The 25,657-nt window shown below is 35.6% G+C and overlaps 1 protein-coding gene across 9 annotated transcripts in view; it reads left to right on the plus strand.

Annotated features, from left to right (window-relative positions):
* NFIB (nuclear factor I B) overlaps positions 1–25,657 on the plus strand; it is a 213,540-nt gene that overhangs the window by 134,774 nt on the left and 53,109 nt on the right. For all 9 annotated transcript variants that reach the window (XR_013994477.1, XM_081066987.1, XM_081066981.1 and 6 more), the window contains exons 4-6: positions 15,820–15,888; positions 21,191–21,311; positions 24,270–24,388. Coding sequence is in view for 8 of the 9 variants with exons in the window: in XM_081066987.1 (XP_080923113.1) it covers positions 15,820–15,888; positions 21,191–21,311; positions 24,270–24,388 (309 nt within the window). In the remaining variant the exon portion in view is untranslated. The remainder of the gene's footprint in view (positions 1–15,819; positions 15,889–21,190; positions 21,312–24,269; positions 24,389–25,657) is intronic.

Consider the following 25,657-nt stretch of genomic DNA (forward strand, 5'->3'; position numbering starts at 1 on the left):
CCATCTTTTCTTCATCAATCATCTGTCTATGGACATTTAGGTTGTGTCCACATCTTGGCTATAGTGCACAGCACTGAAGTGAACATGAGAGTGCAGATAACTTCTTTGAGACCCTGGTTTCAATTCTTTTCGATAAATACCTAGATATGAGATTGCTGGATCACGTGGTAGTTCTATTTTCACATTTTTGAGGAACCTCTATACTGTTTTCACAGTGGCTGCACCGTTTTTCATTCCCAACAGTGTGTAAAGATTCCAATTTCTCCACGTTTTCCACATTTGCTGTCTTTTATTATTATTATTATTATTATTATTATTATTATTATTATTATTATAACCATCCTGACAGGTGTGAGATGATCTCTCATTGTGATTTTGATTTGCGCTTTCTGATGATTAGTGGCACTGAGCCTTTTAAAATATACCTATTGGCCATTTGTGTATCTTCTTTAGAGAAAAGTCTATTCAAGTCCTTAGCCCATTTGTAAATCAGGTTATGAGTTTATTGCTATTATTATTATTTGCTATTAAGTTATAGGAATTTGTTGTATGTTTTGGAGGTTAATCCTTTATTATGTATAGTTTGCAACCATTTTTCTCCCATTGGTTGTCTGTTGGTTGTTTCATTTGCTGTGCAAAAGCTTTTTAATTCACTATGGTGAGACTTGTTTATTTTTGCTTTTGTTGCCTGTGCTTTTGAAAACAGCGCCCTTTTCTGGTAATCCAAGAACCTTTGTGTTTTCTTTCAGTTGCTTATGGTGACTTATTCCCTATTCTTAACCAGATTTTTGTCTTTTGTTCTCTATGTGTTTTCCATTATCTTCCCCACATCCTTCACCCCTCGTGACTTTTAGGTACAATCACTTTTTGTATTCCTAGATGTGTACCTTTGGAACAGATCTCGCTCTCCTAGTGTTCCAGATCCATGTGCTCAACAACTGTTGGAACATGTTTCCCTATATGTCCCGTGGGTAACTCATTAACATTTCAAAAATTCAATTCATTTTATTTTCTATCAGAGTTGAGTTTTTCTCTGTGTAAGGTATCTTGGGGCTGCCAGAATCTCCCCAGACACCCTTAGTTAGAGTGGCTCATGAGTTCCTTCTGAAGAACCCTCTTTCTCATCCTCCACATATTCATTTATCTTCTCGAACTTTTAAAGATCTCTTGAATCCACTCCCATCTCTCAGTTCCCACTACCCTTATTTGGGCTCTAGACATTATTTCTTGCCTGAAATTTTGCAGAAACCTTAAAATTCCCTCAGTTCTTTCCTTACTCTTTCTTTCTCTGCTATAGATGAATGCATGTCATAAAACACAAACCCAGCTTTCTTAAAAGCTCTTGATGTCTCACTCCTTATGTACCCATATTCTGTGTTATGGCTTGAAATGCTGTTCAGATACCAACTATACCAAGTTCCCTTTCTTTTTCTTTCTTCCTTGTGGTATGCTCTTTCCTTTGCCAGGACTGCCAGATCCACCCTGCAAACTTTGTCCATCCTTTATGGTCAAACTATTCCATACATCTTACCAGATTCTCCCAGGCAGGGTTGGACATCTCTGTCTCTATTGTGATTGGCATTTTGTATCATAAACCTTTGTTTACACATTTCTTCCCCACCCCAAAGAGAAAGTTAAACTATTTTAAATGAGTAATTTACTATTGTAATCCAATCTTTCTTTTTCTTTTCTTTTTTTTTTTGCTTGACACACTCTCAGAAACATTACTCAAGAAAACAGGATGTTAGTACTTAATACATTGCTAGTCCAACTTTTCCACTTTACTTATGAAAACAGGGCAAAGAGGTTAAGTGATTTGCCCAAGGTCCTAATTAGTTATTGGCAAATGTAGGTTAAAACTCATTTTTTTTCATTGGTCAAAACCTTAAGACAGTGGTAACCCCACTGGATTATTATTGCTTTCCTCCTTGCCCCGTCTCTGCTCCCCCTGATACATAATATAGTTTACTGTGGTTCATTGCCTTGTGATGAAATGAGAAAAGTTGGGCCTTGTCTTTGCTCAGCTTGGGTGTTTATGAGTGCGCACTGCTGTGAAAGAGAAAGAAATGAGAATTCTTTCTGTGTAGGTGTTTTCACATTAGTTTCTTGGCACTCCCAGTGGGGTCCGCACTTGAGAGGAACAGTGTGACAGCTGTAACTCAGGGACAAGGGCCAGTGGGGGAGAGGCTGAAGAGATGATGGAGGTGAATCTGGAGTGACCCTTGCCTCCATGGGAATGAGCTTGCGGGGAGATGTTTGCTGAGAGATTCTGAGGCTGGGGGAGCAGGGCACTGATGAAGGAGGGGGCTTTTTCTACACCACGTTACTGTAGTTGCTCGAGCTCGGTAGCCCCTATTTTGTCCTCTAATCCAGCTTTCCTCCAAATTCATGCGCTCCTGGTATGCAGTCACAAGTGTGTTTAAACACTGCAAATATTCTCCTTTCTCAAAGCTGTGAGAGAAAGAACTCGTTCTTGGGCTATAGTTAGTTACTTAAGCTTTTGTTTTTCCTAATGTTGTAACTGTGTTGCGGGATCTTGTGGAATCTGAAATTATGTCATAAGGTAACATAGAGTCCAAGTGAAATTTTAATACATTTAATACATTGATGTGGGTACTTAATTTATACTGTACCTGGTTCCAGGAAACTGTCAAGAGGCCTTGGACTTAAATAGGTTGCAATTTGTTACCTTTTAAAAGATGCTGCTCTAATGTATTTTTCTTTCTTTGTTGAATGTCCAGATTCCTCACAGGGAAGGTTAGAGACTCCATGTGAAAGGATGTCTCAGCCATAACTACCCCTAGGTTACATGATTGTATCCACTGCTCTGCAGTTTTTGTCACTGCTCTGTCACTCAAATAGCTCAGGTTCTTTTTACAGTCACCGCCTGCATCTGAAGTTTCCTCTCCCTTTAAATTCTTTTCCCTCTCCATATTTACAAGGTCTGCTTTTACAGCATATGGCTACAATTTAATAATGCAAAGCATTTTCCTCCTCACAGCTGGAAAGCTGGGATTGTTCTGTATCACAGATAAGAGTGGACTTGCTCCAGGCTAGTTAAAATCACTGAACTCTGCAGAAGCTAAGCTTACTGGACGTTTTGTTCTGTACAAAGGCACCCAGGGGACCCCAACTTGCATATTAGTGCATCATAGTTGGAAAGAGGGGTCAATTCTATAGTAATATTTTGCAAGTGGAATAAAATACTTAAGAAAAAAATCTACCTACCTACCTATCTATCTATCTATCTATCTATCTATCTATCTATCTATCTATGTATCTATCTATCTATCTATCTTATAGATACCTAGCTACCTGAGTTTTAATCTATTTCTAGCTGATAGGATTATAGAATGTGATTTAAAATTATTGGCAAATCTCCTACTAAAATCGTATTTCTTCTTTCTTTTTCTGTAATTATAAAAGAGTATCAAGATATCAAGTAATTGAAAGCAAGGACCTTTGTGTAGTAATTTGACTCTGATTGGTTTTTGTATACTAATGTCATTGATGGAAAAAGAATTTAGGAAAAAAATGAGGTTTTGGTTTTCAAAGTTGTTGCAAATTCTTTTGGGTCTTTTGACGTGTATGCTGCTCTTCAGGGACCTTGTACTCTTTCGTTTCATTTTATATAATAAAACCAGGGGCAGACTCCTGTTTTCACTGAAATAGTTCTAATTCTTAACGCCAACAGAGATATCCCTGCATCACTGCTTCCCTTGAGCATGTCTGTATCTCCATGGCAGTTAGGAGGGAGAAGACCAGAAAACCACTTGACTTTCAGAATTGAATTTATTGTCATTAAAATCATCCCATGCACTTGTTGATGACATGAAACAAACTGTGGCATGATGTATGTTTTTCATATATTATTTGGTTCCATTTCTATGAAACGTCTAGAACAGACAAAACTATAAACATAACCAGTAGGTGAGTGGTTGCCAGGGGCTAGGCAGTGGGGGAAATGGGTATGGGTATATCTTTTGAAGGTGATAAAACTGTTCTGGAGTTACGTATTGGTGATGGTTGTACAACTTCTTGAATATGCTACTAAAAACTTCTGAATTGTACACTTTAAAGTGTATTTACATTATATCCCATAAAGTAGATTTTTTTCTCTCTCTCTCTTCAGTGCCTGTGAGCCATCTGGAGAGAGAAGGATCTGGAACTCCAGGCTGGGATAGAGATTTGGGGGGGTTCTTAATCTGGGGGTCAGAGACCACTGGGCATATAGGAAGAGGCTTCACGTAGTCCAAGGAAAGTGGTGTGAGTGTACATGCTCATTTCTCTGGGCTGCCACGTGTCTTGGGGGGGGGGTGTCCTTTACTCTGGTGAGGTACGCAGGCCATTGGCAGGTATGGATGATGAGCGACACAGTGTTTTATTGTAAGATGCTGTCTCCATTGTTGATTTTGTGGCACTTTTTTTTTAATGCAGTGAAATTTTACTCTCGATCTTTGATATTTTGGATTGCAGTCATTTTCTGAGTTGAGCTACTGTCTAGGCAGAATAATATTTTCTAAGTGAGTAGGTAAGGATTATTACATGGTCATCTTCATCAGGACATAATAAAGCATTCTGCAATTATATACTTAATATGTTCTAGTTGATATCCACAAATAAAGCTCAGGAATTTCATTGCCTTCCCCACTGAGGACAGGGGAAGAAGGGAGTCTCTATGAGTTTCTGAGAGAACATGTAGAACAAGAAGCAGAGGGATGAGAAAAGGCCCCTGCTGGGGTTGCTCTTAGATGAGGAAGGCAGAATATTTTAAAAAGAAGATACTTGGTGTTGGATCTTAATGCATTATTATTTTTTTTTAAAAAAATATTTATACTGTCGGTTTCATTAGAGCACCTAGATTTTAAAATAATTTTCCTGATCTCTGTAGCTGGTATTTTTGCCTCAGGTCGTAATCCCTGTGATGTATTGATAGGTCCGTGGTGATCTCTATAACGTGCAAATCTGATCATTTTACTCCCTTCCTTATAGGTTTCAAAGGTGCCCACGCTAGGCTGAGTCTAACCCTTCATATGGCATCTAATACGCTTCAGGATGAGGTCCCTGCCTTCTCTTCTACTGCCCACCTTGAACTTGTGTTTAGCCTTATGCTTAGCCCTGTGCCTCTCCTTTATGTCTTTGTCCAGGTAGTTTCTGTGTTTAGAGTGCATGTACTCCCTTGACGTCTCCTCAGTGAGCCTTCTCCAGACAGTCTCTGCAGCGTAGTTTTACAATAATGGCACTTAATGCCTTTTTATCATGATTTACTTGTCTGTTTCTCTTAGTGGATTTTGAACTCCTTCCTGTGAGGACTGTGTTCTTCCATTTGTAAACCTAACATCTAAGGCCATGCCTGGTCAGAGACCGGGGTCAAGACTTTATGAAATGGAGGCTGAGACCAGTAACCGGCTAAACAAAGGTTATCCTGTACTATAGTAGTGAGACCACCCCTATCCTTAGAATCTGACCTAAGCCATGTTTGGATGTCTTTGGTTAAATACCGGGGAATTGCTGGGTCATAAGGTAGCTCTATTTTTATTTTTATTTTTTTGAAGAACCTCCATACTGTTTTCCATAGTGGCTGCACCAATCTGCAATCCCACCAACAGTGCACAAGGATTCCCTTTTCTCAACATCCTCATCAACACTTGTTGTTTGTTGATTTATTGATGAAGGTCATTCTGACAGGTGTGAGGTGATACCTAACATTCAGAAATTGGTTGCATTTTTATACACTAACAATGACCTATCAGAAAGGGAATTAAGAGAACAATCCCATTTATAATTGTATCAAAAAAATCAAATAAAATTCCTCGGAATAAATTTAATCAAGGAAGTAAAAGACCTGTATTCAGAAAATTATAAGACATTGAAGAGAGTAATTAAAGAAGATACAAATAAAGGAATCATATACCATGGTCATGGATAAGAAGAATTAATATAGTTAAAATGTCCATAATACCCAAAGCGATATATAGATTCAACGCAATCCCTATCAAAATACCAATGGCATTTTTCACAGAACTAGAACAAATAATTCTAAAATTTATATGGAACCATATTCCCGAATAGCCATGGCAATCCTGAGAAAGAAGAACAAAGCTGCAGGTGTGATGATACCTGATATCAAACTATATTACAAAGCTATAGTAATAAAAAAGCATGGTATTGGCGTAAAAACAGACACATGCATAGATCAATGGAACAGAAGAGAGAGCCCAGAAATAAACCCACGACTATTTAATCTATGACAAAGGAAACAAGAATTTACATTGGGGTAAAGACATGCAAAAAATAATTAAAACTGTACCACCTTCTTATGCGATGTACAAGAATAAACTCAAAATGGATTAAAGACTGAAATGTAAGACCCAAAACCATAAAACTCCTAGAAGAAAATATAGGAAGTAAAGTCTCAGAGAGTATCCTTAGTAATATTTTCACTGGTATATTACCTTGGACAAGGGAAACAAAAGAAAAAAAATAAACAAATGGAACTATATCAAACTAAAAAGTTTTTTTCACAACAAAGGAAACCGTCAACAAAACAAAAAACCTTCCTACTGAATGGGAGAAGATATTTGCCAATGAAACATCTGACAAGGGGTTAATATCCAAAATTTATAAAAAACTCATACAACTCAACACCAAACAACAAACAATCCAATTACAAAATGGGCAGAGAACCTGAATAGACATTTCTCCAAAGAGGGCATACTGATGGCCAATAGACATATGAAAAGATGCTCCACTAATCACGAATCATCAGAGAAATGTAAATAAAAACCACAATGACATATCATCTCACACCTGTCAGATTACATTTTTAAGGACTGAAAAGCAGAGGAGGCTGGAGAAGGTTGGGTAATTAGGATGGCAGACTTATTTTCTCCTTTTAGGAAAATTTGTTGTTGGGTTTTGCTAAAGTCTTTATTGCTTGCTTTTGTCTCTATTTTTGCTTAGATTTGTTATTAGGGAGCCCTGCTTCTTGACATCAAGTACATTTTCAGCATCAATTAATGGTCTGTGTGTGTGTGTGTGTGTCATATTGATAAGTTTTCTGATAATGAACTGTATTCATTCATAGAATAAACCCGAATGATAATAATGTACTGTACTTTTGATCTCATTGCTATATTCAATTTAAATATCTGAATTGGATATATTCAGTTTTATTTAGGATTCTTGAAATTGCATTTGCATGTGTGCCTGGTCTTTGGTTGTTTGTTTGCTTGCTTTGTTTTGATACGGGAGGTTGCAAGTTTAGTTATTTAAGTATTTGCTGGCCTAATAACGGCTCAGGAGAGAGCCTTCTTCATAAGGAAACTTATCATCATTTTCTAGGACCTGGCAGAGTGTAAATAGCATTGGAATTTAAAGGCGAGGCAAAGGATAGATAAAATCCAGCTGTGCAGCCATGTGTATGTGGTGCCATTTTAAAAGGTGGTTTTTTAAATCACTTTTTAAATTCTCTTCTAGGGTTTTCAAGTTTTAAAGTGCTTATGAATCACCTGTGGATCTCTTAAACCACAGAATCTGATTCCCTGGATCTGGGGTGGAGCCTGAGTTTTGACAGGTCTAACAACCTTCTAGGTTATGCCAGTGCTGTTCTGGGACCACATTTGAATAGGAAGATGCTGCTAGCACAGTGATTCCCAAACTTTGCCGCACATTTCAATCACCTAGGGAACTTTTATTAGAACATCCTCATGTCTAGGTCACACCCATACTGACTAAGTCAGAATAGCTGAGGATGGAAGCCAAGCTTAAGTTGTTTCTCAAGAACCCCAGATGGTTCTCACGATCAACAAATTTTAGGACTTATTGCATGAGGGTAATTGGTCTATTCAGGTTTCCCTTTGCTCAGTTTTGATTACTTCTACTTTAGTGATTGCCTGTTTAAGTTTTTAAAGTTGTGGTCAATAAGTTGCATGTGTTATTCTCTTACAATTCTCTTAATGCATTTGATGTATGATTTTTCTGTTTTGCTGGTCTTTTCAGAAAATAATCCTTCCTTTTGTTTATTGTTTTAAATACCCTCTTTTTTCTACTTTACTAATTTTACCTTTTTTCTTTAATTCTCTTTTTAACGTTTCTTGGGTTGTTTTGCTCTTTTCTTTTAGCTTATAAATATATTTTTCTTTTCATTGCTTTCTAGATAATTTATAATTTTTCTTTTGTTTTCCTTTTCGATTCATGGCTTATTTTCTAAATTTTCAGGTAGTTATGAAAATTCAGACACTTTTTATTTTTCACTTTTAGTTTCATTTTCCAAAGATGAGACAGTATGACCTGAAAATAGTTTCTACTTTGAAGACTTTGTTCACGTTTACTCTTTGGTCAAGGACATGATCGATTTTTATAAAATTTTCATGGACATAACAACAAGCTATTATTTATATTTCAATGATACAAAGTTTGTCTAATAGTCATGTTTGGTTCTAAAAGAGATGTATTCAAAATTCTTACTATGTCTACTTGTATTTTTTCAATTTTTTGTATTTCAGTGGTTTTTGTTTTACGCATATCTCCACAATATTGTTTGGGGCATGTGGGGTTGATGATTTTTCTTTATTAATTGTGCCTTTTATCTATTTATAATATTTTTTATCCTGTTTATTGTAATTCATCTTAAATTCCATCTTAAACTTTACAATGAACATTGTTTTCTTTTTGTTTGAATTTGCCTGATTTCTCTTTCAACTTTTTGTTCTTGTTATCTTTTTTGTCTTGTGTTTCTTGAAAATAGCTGGATTTTATTTGGTTGAGTTGATTGCATGCTGTCTTTATGGGATAATCCAGTTAGTTTACGTTTATTGTAATGATGATATACTTGATTTTATTCCTTTTATTTTACTTTATATTATTTATTTTTACATCTTATGTCCTATTTTGGCTGTCTGAAGTTCCTATTCTTTGTGTTTTGGTTTCTCTTTGTTAATTTGGAAGTTCTACCTTCCCTTTCCCACTCTTGAAGTGTCTATATTAATATTTGAAAACAACATATAGTTTTCATATTGACTTATAGGTACTATGATTATCATTTTTGTTTTAAAGAAGAGAAATGTGAGGCATAGAAAACTTGCCTAACTTGCCTTAAGTTTACAATAGTAAATGGCAGAGCTGATTTTTTTTAGTATATTTTAACATAATTTAATATAATATATTTAATATGCTATTTTACTGTACTATAAAAATAAACATAGCCCACTTAATAAGCCATAAATTATCATGCTTATACATTTAAAAACTTCAAAGAATTGATGATACTCTTGGAAAATATATAATAAAATTATCTCAAGACCAGAAAACAGGAGTAGAATAAATTTCATGATAGATTTAAAGTTGTCTAAGAATATTCTCTGAAACAGATTCTGGGAATATGGTTTTTACCATTAAAATTTTCCAAACTTTCAAGAACTTTTCATATTTTTTCATAAAAAATAATGGCTGTTATCCAAACCATTTTATGAAACATGCATATAACCCTGGTATGAAAACTTGACAAGTAAAATACAAAAATTCACAAAGATATCTCAACTACATATAGAGAGGTTGGAAGAAATTGGTAGCAAATCAATTAAACAGTCAATTAAAAGAGTTATATACCATGTACAAGCAAAGACAATATAATCTGAGAATTCAGTAATATATAACAGTAATGAATGCTGTAAGAAAAAAAAAGAAGTAATCTCTCCTAGTGGCAAAAACTATTTAGTAATAGTCAATAATCATTCTGAGCAGAGAACATTTTTTAAAACTCTGAGAAGAGTAGGAATAAGGGAATATATCAAATGATGAAAAAAAACCATCAATTTATAGTGAACATTATTACTAACTGTGAAACTCTAGAAATCATCTCATCAACATTTGGGATAAAACATTCCTGCTAGCACAATTCCTGTTTTCCACATTTTTGAATGTTATGTTTAAAGAAATAATGCATATGTATCTGAAAAAACATCCAACTTTATTATAATTAAGATGACAATTATAATTAAGCAAATGAAAATTAATGATATCTTTTTTTTCTATCAACTTACCATAATTAAAAATCCTTACTGATATGATTAATATGTAATTCTGGCAGCACGGTGGTGACATGGACACACTCATGATCTGCCAGAAGGAGTAGAAATTGGCAAAAACCTGTATGGAAAGTAGCTTGGCGGATTTTTACCAAGAACTTCAAAAGAGTGTATGTCCTTTGACCCAGTAATTCCACTTCTGGGAAGTCCAGCCTACGGAAATCATGAGAATTGCTGAGAAAGATTTGTATATGAAGATGTTAATGGCAGTGCTGTTTATAATATTTTAAAAAATGGGAAATAACCTAAAATGCCAACAATAGAGAATGATGCATCCATGCAATGCAATACTTTACAAGCATTAAAATCATGCTTTTGATACACTAAAGGGAAAGAGTTGATGTTAGTTAGAAAAAAGCAGGATGTCAATGTATTTAAATTTGATTTCAATTTTATAAAAATAGTTTTGTGTATTATATAAACATGCAGAAATAAGTTTGATGGGTTGGCAGATAAAAAACACAAATAACATATTAATATGTACTATCAGAGTGTGTTAAAGTCAGAAAATTTCTGACTCTCTGTGAGATCACTTAAATCACCATCAGGGATTTGCATTTCAGACTGAAAGGTAAGTCTAATTCTAAATACTAAATGTTAGATTGTTAACCTTGGCCATAGGCAGAGGTTCAGAGTCTGTGCAGTGAATCATGATCTTTGCAATGAGTAGTAGGTCTGTTTCACAAACACAATTTCATCCTTCATCGTGGACAGGTCAGATCAGTTGAGAAACTGAAGATAGAGCCATGTTTTATAACCCCCCTACCAGACAATCACCAAGGGTTAGTTGTGGTAGCTGAAGTTGGCAAAGAGCTAGTGTGAAATAATTTTATCTTCTCCCCCTTTGCACCCATAAACCAAAGGATTTGGGCATCTTTTACACTCCGTGGAAGGAAATGAATAATTGGAATCGCAGGGCAGGAAAATACCTGTGAGATACCTAGTGTCCTGTTCTTCCTCCAAAAAGACCAATGGGAAAACTAACAGCAAACAGCCATGTAAAAAAGTGGAATCTGAGGGTTGCAGTGGGCTTCAGAGGTGTCTTTATCCAATTTCCCACCCAAAATGAGAATTCTTAAATCTAATGGGGGTCTTCACAGCCACTGGGAAACCCCTACCTCTGTAGACAAAAGATTTGTCATCTGCAAAATGATAACAGTAACATTTCAACTTGTTGGACAATTGTGAGCATTGTGTGAATTAAAGTTTTTGGAAACCTTAGCGCTGCAGCTTAGCATGTGCTGATTATTATTACCTTTGCAAGGCTTCGCATTCCTGTCTGGGACTTTTCTTAGTGGATGACAAGTCTGCTTATTGGGCCAAAAAACAGTTCCTAGAACTATGTAGAATAAGTCCAATCCACCATTTACATTACCAGTCCTTCAAATACTTGAAGACAGCTTTCATGAATTTAATAACTGCTTTCTGTGGCTTATTTATTTTTAATTTCAAGACTAGAACACAGTCGACTGTAAAAATGTGCGTTATCAGTCTTCCTTTGGATTTTCTTATGTAAATGTTGTTTAACATTCAAATGGTGCTGATTATAATTTGAGATATTAACAGTTAGATATGCCATTGTGTTCCTCTGTTATTGTTTGTAAAGGAGGTTAAACACTATATTAACTTTGAGTAGTGATTTATTGTTGCTTTTGTTAGAGAAAAATTAAAAAAAAAGAAGTAAAATAATATAATTTGATATTGCCTTTGAGAGTTTTCAGTTTGCAGAGGTCTTTATTTCCTACTCAATTTTATGTTTTAAAAGCATACATGCAGTTTAAATACAGCATCACATAAATGCCGAGCTGTTTTTTGCTTCCTGGCTTAAGCTGTTGTGTAATATTGCTCTATAACCATTAAACAGCTGCTCTGCCTCAGAGATACTCATATTTCCTCTGGTAGACGAAGCAAGTTTACTATATGAATGTCTCCAGATTGCTTTAAGATCTTTGGCCTTTGTATCAGCTATTTAGATTCACAGTGGTCTATGTAACACATGAAAAACATGTTTCTGGAAGGGCCCCACAGCCTGGAGATTATAGCAATAAGCTGTGCTTTGCTGAGTATCACACTCTATACTGCCGCGGGGCTCCTGACCCCTGCACAATTTCCTTCACTTATTTTGCCTTAAGTACTGTTCCTGTGTCTTGTGAGCAAACACTATTAGCTATCCAAGTACTGTGTCGTCATTATTTCTTTTCTGTATTCGACCTCATCTTGCATAATGCCGGTCCGTTGTAAAGGCTGTGCTGCATTCACACGTACGTGAAAGGTGGCAGCCATCTGCTTCAGACGCTTCTCCCAGGCTACCCAGTTGCCTGACTCCCACCCACACCCATTCCCATAAGGTCATTGTCATTAGACGTTACAGCTCACCCTTGGGAGTCTCATTGTGTTCCATGCAGGAGTGGAAACTATGGTGATACATTTTGTCTTGTGGGTGCCAAAGCAGTCCTGACATATTCCCAATGCCTTTCATAGTTTTAGTAAAATAACTCAGTTTTCCTTGTAGAGTCAGATTCCTTAGAACTTAGGGAACTGAGGGTAGGGAGTCGAGAAATTCCCTGCTACGTTCTGAATTGCCTTCCCTTTTCTATGAAATAATCATTGTATTTGTGTATGTGTGACTGCCTTACTGTCTTCCCACTGGTAGGATTATCTTGAGGTAGCTCCTCCCTCCCTTCTGATTCTGCTTCTAACAGGTCCACACCCCATTCCATCACAGTGGGTATGACTGAGAAGCAAATGGAGCCCCGACTCATCATTGGAGTAATAAGGAATGAACTTCACGTGATATCTACATGTTGAAATGCTATTATGCATTACACATGATAAAATTTATATACATATTCCAAAATGTTCTCTGTTGATTTACTCATTCATTAATTTATTTTACATATATTTTTGAACTCTTACTCTTTAAACACGTCTAATTTCTTGGAGTTTATTTTGTACTCAATGCCTAAAGTTATACATTTGTACACAACCAAGTCAGAGATACAACCTGAACTCTTAATCATTGCTCTTTGCCATTTTACCCAAAAGCCTAAATAAAACCCTCAGCAAATGAGTTCCGGGGAACAACAAGGCTCAATATAGTTATCCTTCAATCTTAAGCCATCTATGCCACCAGTTACAAAATTACCAATATGTTGTTCTGTGCCCATTTCAAAAAGTTGAATTTTAAAGTTTTGTTCTGTAAGCACAAAAGTACTTTATATAGAGTGCTGAGTAGTAGTAGTAGTTTATTTAGCAGTTACTATATATAGAGGTCCTGAGTTAGTTGTTAAGGGAGATACAGGCACGAATAAAACCCAGTTGCTCCTTCAAACAAAGGAGCTGAAAATGCAGTAAGAAACACAAGACTTGCAAATAGTTATCTTGGAAAACTTGAAATGTGTAAAGTGATATAAAATAAGTACAAAGTAGGTGCTGTGTGAATACAGAAGAAAGAGAGTGGTTCTAGCTGCTACAAGGGTTGGGAGGGGAAGATGGAAGAGCAGATTATGGAGTGCTTACATGGTTGACTAGATACTGAAGGATGAGAGTAGAGGATGCAGAAAGAGGGCCTTTGGATCAGAAGGGAGCTGCCTGAGGAAGCTACGAGGAAGATACGAGCCATTTACAGAGTACAGTGTGTGAGGACAAGTAATCTTGTCTGATTGGTCAAGTCCATGAGCTGTACTCATGATAAATGAGATCTAATTTAATGTATAAATAAGGTTATGTTTAATATATTTACCTACATAAAATTGTGTATTTACCATATATAAAATAAAGTGTAGATTATAATACTTTGAAACAATCACAAAAGCAACAGAAATCTTCATACTTAATGACAGCCTACAGTGGTTCAGAAAATAAATATCTTCATTTCCGATCATACAAAGGGGATCAATGTCCGTTTTTTTGGTCTTCAACACTTTGTACAGTGTTGACTAACCTAGAAGTGTCTCAGTAATCACGGAAATGAATTCAACCTGGTGAAAATTTAATTGTTCAACAAGTGGGAGTTTCTTCAAGTTGAAGTACATCAAATGGGGACGTTTCGTTATTATCCTCTTAAAATTATATGTTTTTTTCAGAGTAATGACTTCATATGAGACGTAGGTTTCATCACCAGCTGGGATCTCATAATTCCCTCTCATTCTTTCTTTCGTGCTGTTTCTAAAGAACATAGATGGGTGGGTATGAAACACTGTTCAGACATGCATGACTCCTCGGTTCACATCAGGGAAGCATATATGACAATTAAATGATTTTCTGTCTTTTTATGCTATGTATGGTTAAAAGTGGTGCGGTAACTTTTGTTTTGGTAAATTTTCTAAATGCAGATTTACAAATAATTTGAGACAGTGTGGAACCCAGTTTGCATAATTCAGTGTAGGGGTGAACGTTGACTCCACTGGCCAATCCTAACGCATTGCTAACATTTAATCAGTGCCTGCTGTGGGTTTTATATTTTTATCTCACCAATTATTTATAACAAATCCATGAGGTAGGTAATTTTATTATCTTCAATTTATAAAGGAGGAAACTGAGGCACAGAGAGTCTAGTAACATGGCCAGGATTCCCACACTAGTAAACGGTGGTTCGATGTCAAATCCCAGCTCTTTCTCTTGAGTACTCCATGCTGCCACACCACCCATGCCTCACATCCCTGCACTGAATCTCATCCCTTGGTCAGCCCTAAAACTTTATGGGAAATCTGATCAAATAGCCCATTCTTGCAACCTAGAGTTTTTTTCCTGGAAGTATTTTAATTCAGAAAATTTTCAAACTCTTCTTATTCTCTCCCTGGGGCAACAGAGAGGAACCATATTACTCCTTCCTTCATACTCATCATACCTCCTTCACATGGGTGTCCTCAGCTCGCGTCCTGGACATAACCAGACCAGCTACCAAACATGTCTGAACTTCCTCAGGCACCTGAACTGTTGGTCACAGCCACTGTGAACCCTGTACCTGCAAGTCAGGGAAGGGTCATGTGGCGTTCCTGGAGGCCTAGATTGACCACCATTTGCTAGGGAAAGTGTCCAGGGGTCTTAAACAGAAGGGAGTTTAAGAGAGTAGTAGCAAGGATGAGAAAGCAGGGAAATTATGCGAGGTATATTAAAGGTGCAGGGAAATAGGTCGATGCAAAGTATTTGCTGAATGTACAAGTTATACATTCGTGTGGTTCATGACCCTGGAACAAGGGTGGGAGTGCTGGTAACAGCAGCTCACTTTAATCAGGGAAGGATTTGTGAAAGAACAGTGGTTTTGAGACATCTTTGAAGTAATTCCAACAAGGTGCTAATTGTGGTTGTGGTTCTCTCTCTCTCTCTCTCTCTCTCTCTCTCTCTCTCTCTCTCTCTCTCTCTCTCTCTCTCTCTCTCTCTCTCTCTCTCAGTGCACGGACTTTGGTCTACCAGGTGCTAACAAGCTGAATGCCCCCTGAACTTCATTCTCTATGCGGTGGAGAACAAGGAAAACTATATCAATTGTCCTGTACATTTATAAAGTTAAGAAAAAATTGTCATAGGAGATTATTTAGCATGTAAACCTTTTACTTTTGTTTAAAGAGACCCAGTTTGTAATCACAAGGGTTTTGCTCTTGTTTTTTGTAAACCTATTTTTTTGTTGTTGTTCTAACCTTTGGTTTAAAACCACTTGTATGAGTTCTAGTGTTTAATCATTTATTTGTTTCCTGCTTATGTTGATCTTTTCCCCCTTGATGTTTGTTTTCAGGATACCTTGAGGATAGTTTTGTAAAATCTGGAGTCTTCAATGTATCAGAACTTGTGAGGGTATCCAGAAGTAAGTAAATTGTTTTTTTTTTTTTTATTATTTAGTTTTACAGTTAGATTTAAAATATTTTATATTTTGGACCTTAAAAATAGTATGATAAGTAGCCATATATTACGAGAATTAGAGTTTTAAAATCTCTGACCTTTTGATGAAATCATAAGAATGTATAGTGTATGATTTTCTACAATATTTGCATTTAAATCATCAAAGTTTTTTATTGTACAAAAATCATATTTGGGTTGTTCTGATTGCTGTGTTATTGGTATTCATTTAATTCACTGTTCTCTCTGTGACCATAGATGGTCATTTATATCAAAGGAAGTGTGATTAATTAAATGTACTCTGTATTGTTATGATAATCCACATAAGTTTCCTGTAGATAAGTGCTTTTTCATTTTACTAACATTTTGGTGGGAGCTTGGCGATGTACAGGATATACACGCTAATATGCAGAGTGTAGAGGGATGTAGAAATTAACTTTGCAGATTGCAGTTGGATATAGATAGAAAGCATTGTTATCCAAAACAATGTCCAATTGTTTTCACTGACCACCTCACCTGAGATACCATTCTTGTCAGGCCGGATGAGATTTTTCTTGGGTAAGTTCACCTGGCCAGCTAACTAAGCAAGGGGGAAGTTTCCTCAATCTCCTCTTTCACTTATTACTAGTGTGTGCAAATATATATCTAAGATGCAGCTCTTAGCGCACTGATTACATTGAAGGAGGTGACTCATTTCTTCTTGTTAGCTTTTTATGTCACTTTCAAAGGAGTGTTTTCACTTGACATCTTGCTAGGAGCTTTACAGTTTGGAATGATGTTATTCAGATGATGCAGTGGCCCTCTGGTCCTTGTTTAAGTTGTGTTTTTCGTTTGGGTCAAATGCAGACGTCATGAATGAGAATTATGATGATCCAAAAGAATAAATCGAGAGTGGGTTACTGAGGGGAAAGTATAGGTAGTACTTTAGAGTTGTATTTAGTGAAGGAATCTCCAAGCTAGTAGATTACTATTCCTTTTGAACCATAGTTTCTCAAAGATTTCAGATTGCTCATGTGGCCAGTGCAAATAGCATGAATTTGAGGGCGTTATGTACATGAATATTTCAGACATTAAGTCACGTTTCCTTTCGGACATGATTCTGCAGTGCATAAATGGATGCCCAAAAGACTTCTGTCATAGGTCTGTTTACTGGGGGGCGGTGAAAGAAACCAAAACTAACATCCTAGATCCCAGTAGCTCCAGGGTTCATATTTGCTGGGCAAGAGGATTCTGACAGTCTACTCCATTGACCAAGGGGATGAACCTTGTGCGTTTCCCCTGATCCGTAGGTGGTGTGTGAAAGCTTTTGACATTAGAACGTTTTTTATGTTTATGTTTAATTTGGAAAGGAACATGCTTGACTTACTACCACTTTCTGGCATCATGTAAGGAAGGGGGTATTTGAAGGCGTGTGTGTGTGTGTTCCCCATACTGTTCTTCAGCAGAGGAGCTATGCTGCTACAGTTACATGACATTATGAAATTATTTGCTTAAATTTGTACTTTCTGAAGTTCCAGGATAGATTCATCCTTCTTATGAGAAGGACAGTAGAGTCATCTGTCAGAAAATATTATTAGTTCCTCATTATAGGTAACACTATGCTAGCTAGCTGCTGTAGAAGGAGAGCCACATTAGAACATTTAAAAACTCAGAGTGATGTTTTGAAAACCATGTATTTGAAACATCAAACAAATAGGTTAAAAATTCCTTTTCTATTTAACAGATTAGAAATGTAAATGTAGCATACTTCATTCATTCTTCTTAATTCATATTGTCATCCCTTAGAGGCTTTTATATTATCTGTTACAACAACCATACTGATTTGTAATTAGTACATTATCTATATTTATTCATTAAGTAATTTATTCAGCAAACATTTATTTTCTACTCGCTGTGTAAATAGATGTCTCTGAAATGCTTGAGAAGTGATTCTCCTAAGTGTTTTAATATATCCACATTATAATCTTATTTACACAATTGAACTTTATTGTTTATGAATTAAGGGTTTCCTAAGTAAACATAAACTTCAGCACAACCCTTATGCTGCCTTTCACAAATTCTGATTTCTCAAGGGTTTACGGTATGTTAATGGTTTCTGTCCTCGAGGGTTTTATTGTCATATGACCCACTAATGTGTATGTTGACTTTAGCTAATGAAGCTATTCAGTTTTAGGATAGTGATCTTTCTGTTGAATGATATTATCTCCATCTTAAAAGTTGATTTAGGATCAGCATGTGGACTAAGGAGAACAATAAGAGAGATTAAGGGTTGGCCTCTAACCCTTAGAATCTGAGATTCTTTGGAGCTTGGTTTCTAAGAGGATATTGGCAGCCTCTTAGGCATGATTTGCGGCTTTCAGGCTTCTTGCCCCTTTCTGGGAGAGGTGCTATAGCAGATTTTGCATCTGATGTAAGTTCTCTCAGAGGCTTTTAAACAGGACTGTCTGTCTGGGACTTGCTGTTTTCATACACTTTGTCATTAAATAAATTTTGTGTATGTGCTATTTTAGAATTTGGCCGTGTTTATCATGTTTATTACTAATCTACTTTTCTTTCTGTAGTCACACAGTTAGTGTCAGAATGCACACTCAATTTTTACAATGCTCATGTATAAATCTGCACACAAGTTATTTTTATTGCTGACTCGATCCTCTAGAATAATCCTTCTGGAACAAAATTTTTTAAAGTTCTGAAAACATTTTATTATCATTTCACTATAAATTATACCTAGTGTGTTTATAGTCATGCAATCTGTGTTGACTATCAAGCCATATGTATTAGAGACTACAAATCTTTGCCTAAAAATTGCATGAGCTTGAGACATTGCAAATAGTTTGTATAAGATATAACATACACGTTTCCTGTTAGTAACTCAGTTATTTGAATTGTATCTTACTGTTATAGAAACTGGACACATTGCTTACTTTCACGGAGCCCCTTTAAACGTCTCCTTCTAACACATACCCTGCTTTCCAATGTCACATAGAACGTGATTCTAATAATAAACTTTAAAGCATGCGGTTACTGTGGGATTTCTTACCTTGCTTTTTTTTTTTAACCTCTGGTATACCTCAAGCCACAACAAGCAGCTACATTTTAGCTTTCCAAAGGATTTAAGCCATCAGGCAGAGTTAACACATTGAATACACATACTTTGTGTAAAATGTGGCTAAAGTATGTTATATAACATGAACCATCTAACAGAAAACAGGAGCTCGAGAATTTTGGAGCTGAGATGAATCTCGTATATATTGATTTATTTAATTTTTAACGGGAAAAAAGAGATGTTCATTGTATACTTCTTGTGTCTTCTCCGCAATAAAGCATGTGCCTTATGATCATACTTTCTTAACACATTTTAAGTTAATCTTGGCCTGATGTAATTCAGCTGATAGTGAACACATTTCAAATGTTTATTAGAAAAATTCTGGGTAAGAAAAATTCCTGAAAAATCTGCAGTCCGTTTGGAATTTTATATTCAACTTGAGGCAGTCAGGACAGGCAGGAAGGTTAAGGAGACTGTGTTCCTAGAGGCTCCAGGGCTCTAGAATTTTGTTGCCATCGCTCAGGACAGACTTTCTCTCATTAGGGCCGTCGAAGGCCCAATGAAAACAGATGAAGAAATAGAAACTATTCTTAAATGCTGGCCTTTGACCCCACTTGCCTTTTCTTCACCTTGCGTATTATCTCTCCGCATGGCTTTGCCCTGTGGTAAACTTTGTTTAGAATAATGACCTCCCTTCAATACCTTACACATTCTCGAAGGTCCAGTGCCAACTTTGGCTTTTCCACAGATGTCTTGGACTCTTCAAGCTTGTGTGAGATTCTTCTTCCTTGAAATCCTATGGCATTTAATGACCATGTCATTCATTTGGGCGATTTCATTACAGTCTGCATTAGGCTGGCATTTATGTTTTCATGAGTGTTTTGTTTACCCACTTTGTTGCCTGATTTGTTTTATTAAGGACTAGGTCTGTCTTAGGCCATTTTGTATCCCTTACAGCACCTGCCAGTAATGGCAACGATCAACAACTTGTTAAATGAACAAACTTACAGCAAGTGAGTTTGGTTCACCTCTTCAGCTGCCTTTAGTATAGTTTTGAACTTAGTTATCCACCTTTGATAACCACTCCAACCTGTCAGGGAATAATTGGGAGGAAAAGCAAAGAAGGAAGGGTGCTCACATTTGTTGAACCCCTATTATACATAGACATGAAGCTCGGCTTTTATTACTCCTTCCCTCAGGTCATCCTCAAAATAGTCAGTGTGGTAGGTTATTTTTTTTCTCATTTTACAGTTGAGGAAACTAAGGCACATAGCTCCTAAGTGGTAGAGTAAGTTCAAACGCAAAGGCAATCTAGCTCCCAAGACTTACTCATTCTAACAACACACTGCCTCACGGGTGTATTCAAGATGTCTAGAAACAAATTTTTAAAATTAAACAGATGTACAGAAACCAAGACTTACATGGAGAAATCTCAGTGCCTAATACATGAGCAAAACCCCATGGGTATATTTTAAATTAAATAATTTTAAATTGTAAAGTTGTGGCATAAACCCTTTTTAAAGAAGCAAAACGTAATTATTGAGAAAAACTATACTTACCAGTCATAGATAAAACCTGAATATGCATTTTTGGAGAAAAAAACTACTGGACTTTTTTTCATATTTGTTCATTTTACTTATAGACATGCCCTGATGCAAGGATTTTTTATATCAATCGTAAATTAGATCAAATTAGATCAAATAATTATAAAAAATACATCAAGTAATCATAGAATGATTTCTAATTCCTTCTTATATTAATGTTATTATTACAGAATAATAGTATTGGTGTTTATTTGTGAAACTCTTCTATATTTATTTATTTAACGATGATTTGGTTTTTGAGAGTCAACTTAGTTTGCAAAGCACCTTATTTGGTGCTGAGCATATTTTGTTTCCTTCTGTGCATCTGGAGACTAGGGGGGTGATAGACATACACTAACGCAAAGGAGTGAGTGAAGACGGTTAGAGAAGGGGAATAGGGGACGGGGCATCAGTGCTTATAGTCTGAGTCCCTTTCGTTTCCACACATGAACTTTGATGTCAGGAGGAAGTTTTCAAGTCCTGCTCCAGTACGTGGTGGATGTTAGAGTCTTAAAGTAAGCGAGAGTTTTCCTCATCCTTGCCCAGCAGCAGGAAAATATTAGATTATAACATTTGAATAAAGATGACAAGTGTAAATGTCATTCCCCGTGTTTCTTTTTTTTTTTTCCCCCATTCCTCAGCGCCCATAACCCAGGGAACTGGAGTCAACTTTCCAATTGGAGAAATTCCAAGCCAACCCTACTACCATGACATGAACTCGGGGGTCAATCTTCAGCGGTCGCTGTCTTCTCCACCAAGCAGGTAACTGAAAAGGGAGCTACTCTGGTCCTCAGTCTATATGCAAATAGGGAGGAAGGTAGAAGGCAGGTAGGTAAGTAAAGAATAGGGGGGAGGAAAGCAAAGAGTGAAGGAGTTTTTGCTGATTTTGCACAGATATTTCATCTTTCCTGGTATAATTTATTTCAGCATTTGAAAATTAAAAGTAATTGTTATTCAAAGCATTTAAAAACGTCTTTTGGTGGTGACCAGGGAACTATGAAAATGTATTAATATGATTTTTATCTTGTATGAAATATTATAATTCTATAAATTAACCATCCTTTTGACAACTTGAAGAATGTAGCTTTCTGTCTTATTGTAACTTTTAGTCCCATGGCAAAGGTCTCTGGTGTATGTTATCTTGGTTAAATAGTTATCTTGGTAACTATTTATCCTAATGTTACAACCAAGCTGGGGATAATGAAACATGAAAAATAAAAGGTGTCATTTACTTAAGCTTAAAGGAATAGGGCCTTATTCTAGGCCTAACTTTGCCAAGTTCTCCAATTATTCGATGTTCTTTGAATAATTTAGTGAATTCTCAGTTACTGATGAAAATATTACCTGCTCTGAGGTGTGTTGTAACCAGCCTATGTTGGGGAAGAGCTACAGTGAAGTTACTTTGCTTTTTAATTCTCTGTGGACATTCTTATTTTTCTCTTTTGACCTTCTTATTGTAACTCAGTCCCACAGGAGTTTGCAAAGAGGTTTTCTATTTAAATGAGGGGTAAATATCTTGGAAAGTCATTGTGCGTAGGATTTCATGATGATATGTTTTACTATTATATAATGATAGAACAGGGTTGAGTTAATGAGAAGGCAAGGTGAATAAATATTATAGTTTTATTGGTTTTTTGTTGTTGTTTTGAATTGGATCTTCAATATATGAAGACCCATTTCATTTCCAGAGTACTAAATGTACCCATGATCAAATGTAATGAATATATGAATTCCAGAGCAAAATATACATTTTATAATATTAACTTTTCAAAAATAAGAAAAAAATATCTGGCTAATCTTCTATGCTATTCTTAATAATAAAAGTTAATTGCATTTCAATAATTATGAGCTATGTACATTTACATATTAATTAAGTTCAGTTTTATATCACTTATGATCAAATTGTATTTTTACGTAGATTGCATACTAGGATAATTGAATTTATTATCACTAAAATTGTCTGTGACATGGTGAGATCTTAAAAATGCTTCAGTAATTTTCTATATTTAAAATGTGAACAGAAATTTTTTATCTTGTCCGTTAGGTCAGTATGTTGTCAACACAGATTTTTCCTAATGGTCATTTGTTATCAGATATTATATCATTTAGAAAAAAAGCTTTAAAAAAACATTTCTCTGTTATTTCCTTATAAAAATATTTTCTCCCTCATTTCAAATTTTCTATGTATATTTACTACTGAGTCACAGATGGGAGAATTAGATTAAAGAAGGGTTTAAAAAATATACATTCTAACATATGAAGAAATTAAAGAACTATTATTTACTCTCCCTATGGTTTAGCATGGACAGAAATTGCCACCTTCCACATCATGTTAATCCTCTGGGAGTTGTGAGTCAAATATTAATTACATGTATATCTATGAATATACCCAGACATGCACGTGTTTCCAGAATTTAGAAACAGTGCAGTAGGAAGAGCACAGCCTTACTGTGTGTCAGATTGCTGCATTCACATGCCCTCAGCAATTCACTGAATTTCTCCACATTTGTCTCCCCATATGTAAGAAAAAAGGAAGATTTGTTTATGTGTATGACTTCTGAGGCCACTTCCAACTCTGAAATCCTGTGACATTATGTTTATTATCACTGTATGGAGTTAAGTCAGAAGATATCTTTTTAAAAGTTTCTACCTGCATAGATGTGAATAAGATTTGTTTTTTAATTTAGGGAAAATTATCCATTTTCATAGTCATAATTAACTGTTCACCAGGGTATTAGTGGGGAATATATGAAAGTAGTATATCAAGCTATATGGCATGTGCCATAAAATTGCCTTTTAATCTCTGCTCTAAGAATTAACTTTTCTTAATAATTAAAATGAGCCATATTTTCTTTATTAAAATACGTCATTTAAATAGTTACTGTTTGGTTTGATTTTGGCAGTGGCCTGTTTTTCATGGTGGATCTTAAGAATGAAGGATCAGTAATGTAATTTTTAGGAAAAGATAAAGAAAAATATATGAAATAGTTTATAATTGGTAAAGTACTATAAATTTTTAAAATGTTAATTATAGGGTTACTACTAATAATTACTATTTATTAAATATCTTGTAAATACTAGCCACTTAACTAAGAACTTTAATAACTAATTTAATCCTCTCAGCCACTCCCCTTTGAGCTACATTTTCTTTATTTCCATTTTATAGATGAGCAAATTGAGTTTAGAAAGGTTAAAAAGTTTACTATTAAGAAGTAGCCTAGTTAAGATTTGCTATTTCACTGGTCCCACTCCAAAGCTCATGTTCTACTGAGCTTTGTTCTAATGGACTACATTACCTTTTCTTTAATATGAAGGGATTACATTGTTAATATCGAGTACTATACAAATGAATGTTATTAACTTGGTAATTCTAAAACTCAGGTATAATTTTCATAACGATTTCAAAATTAGTACACATACCACATTAATAATTCACTTTTTGCTACTGAACTTTTTTTGGAGATACATCTCAAAGGTAAATATAGTAAGTGTCTTATTTGTCAGGCAATATAGTATGATAAAGTGATATATACAATTGGAAATGTTTGCTACTCCTGTTGATGTCTTGAATATTCACCTTTATTTCAAAATGATGCTGAAATACTATTACTTGTGTTTGTGGGAATTTACACACTAAGACTATTCTCACATGATATGCTTTCAAATGCTACACATCTTCCTAGAAATCCCATTAATTTGATCACTGTCATATTTTAACAGCAAAAGACCCAAAACTATATCCATAGATGAAAATATGGAACCAAGTCCTACAGGAGACTTTTATCCCTCTCCGAATTCACCCGCTGCTGGAAGTCGAACATGGCATGAAAGAGATCAAGGTGAGTAATAAGCAGATGACTGTAGGGACATTAGAGTAGTTTATCAGTTCATTGCATACATTTCATCTAGTCAAAATATAATTGAACAAATATGGGTTATATTTTCTTCATGAAATGACTGTAGTGAAATTATTTTTGTGATAATGTACTAGTCAAATGCTGTCAAAGTTAAACAAATCTCATGTTTTATATATTTGTTGGACTTTTTTTTCCAGACAGAATGATCTTTTAGAGCCCCCAATTATGTACATGACTGATTATGATACAATGAAATCAATTTGCTTCTCTGTATGGGGTACTTCAGGGAGGAGCCAAACTTTAAGCAGTTTTCAGGTGCCATTTATGGAAGTTCCCATTTAAATAAGAGGCCATCATTCCTTTTGGAAGTAGTTACAGCATAGAAAATAAATAACAGTGTAATGTAATTTTACGTCTAAGTCAATCTAGTTATTCTTTCTAGATAAAACAATGACTCACTTCTAGGGCAGCTTTGGGGGGAAATACAGCTTCAAGAAATAAATATTATTTGGCTCTCTGAATTCAGACTTAGCTCCATGTCATTCTTAAAGTCTATTGAATTAAATTATTTCATCAGAGATACCCATGTTTTTTTTGCTGTAATTGGAAGGAGATTATTAAGCAATGGAAATAGAAAAATTAGCTAACTGCAGTTTTTGTTGGTATGTGTGCATGGATACAAATATGACTTCAGCTCCATAAAAATGTATTTGAGAATTGTCTTTTAAATCAATTTCTGCATTTTATTAAATTTTATTAAATATGTAAAAGAAAAGCACTCTGGATCAGTAGTTTTCAGTCCATGTCTTGGGTTTGTGTATCTGAGGGCTAGGGACCTGTGTGTCCAATAATCTCAGGAGACAAATAGCAGTTAAAGCCAAAGTCAACTCCGTATTCAGGACTACATTTTTGCTGCTCCAAACTTTTATACCGAGTGCCATAGGGTTTAAAGCACAATGGAAAATTTCCATGGAGGAATTGAACTTTGAATCAGGTGGCTCTCCTTTAGCAGGCTAAGATTTTTAACTAGCAAAGAAGGAGGCAGTATGGACAGAGACAATTGCATAGGAAAGCACTGTGCAGAAGTCAGTTTCAGAATGGTCATGCATGCCCTGCAGCCGGGCACTGTGCACACAGAAGGAAGTAACGGGAGACGACAGGGGTCATCTGAAGGAAGGTCTTGCCAATCAGCTGGAGAGTTTAGCTCCCCAATCTGTTCTTCAGGCAGTCGACAAAATCAACTGTATAAAA

The sequence above is a fragment of the Rhinolophus hipposideros genome (genome assembly GCF_964194185.1).
Source record: "Rhinolophus hipposideros genome assembly, chromosome: 11".
NCBI classification, from domain to species: Eukaryota; Metazoa; Chordata; class Mammalia; order Chiroptera; family Rhinolophidae; genus Rhinolophus; species Rhinolophus hipposideros.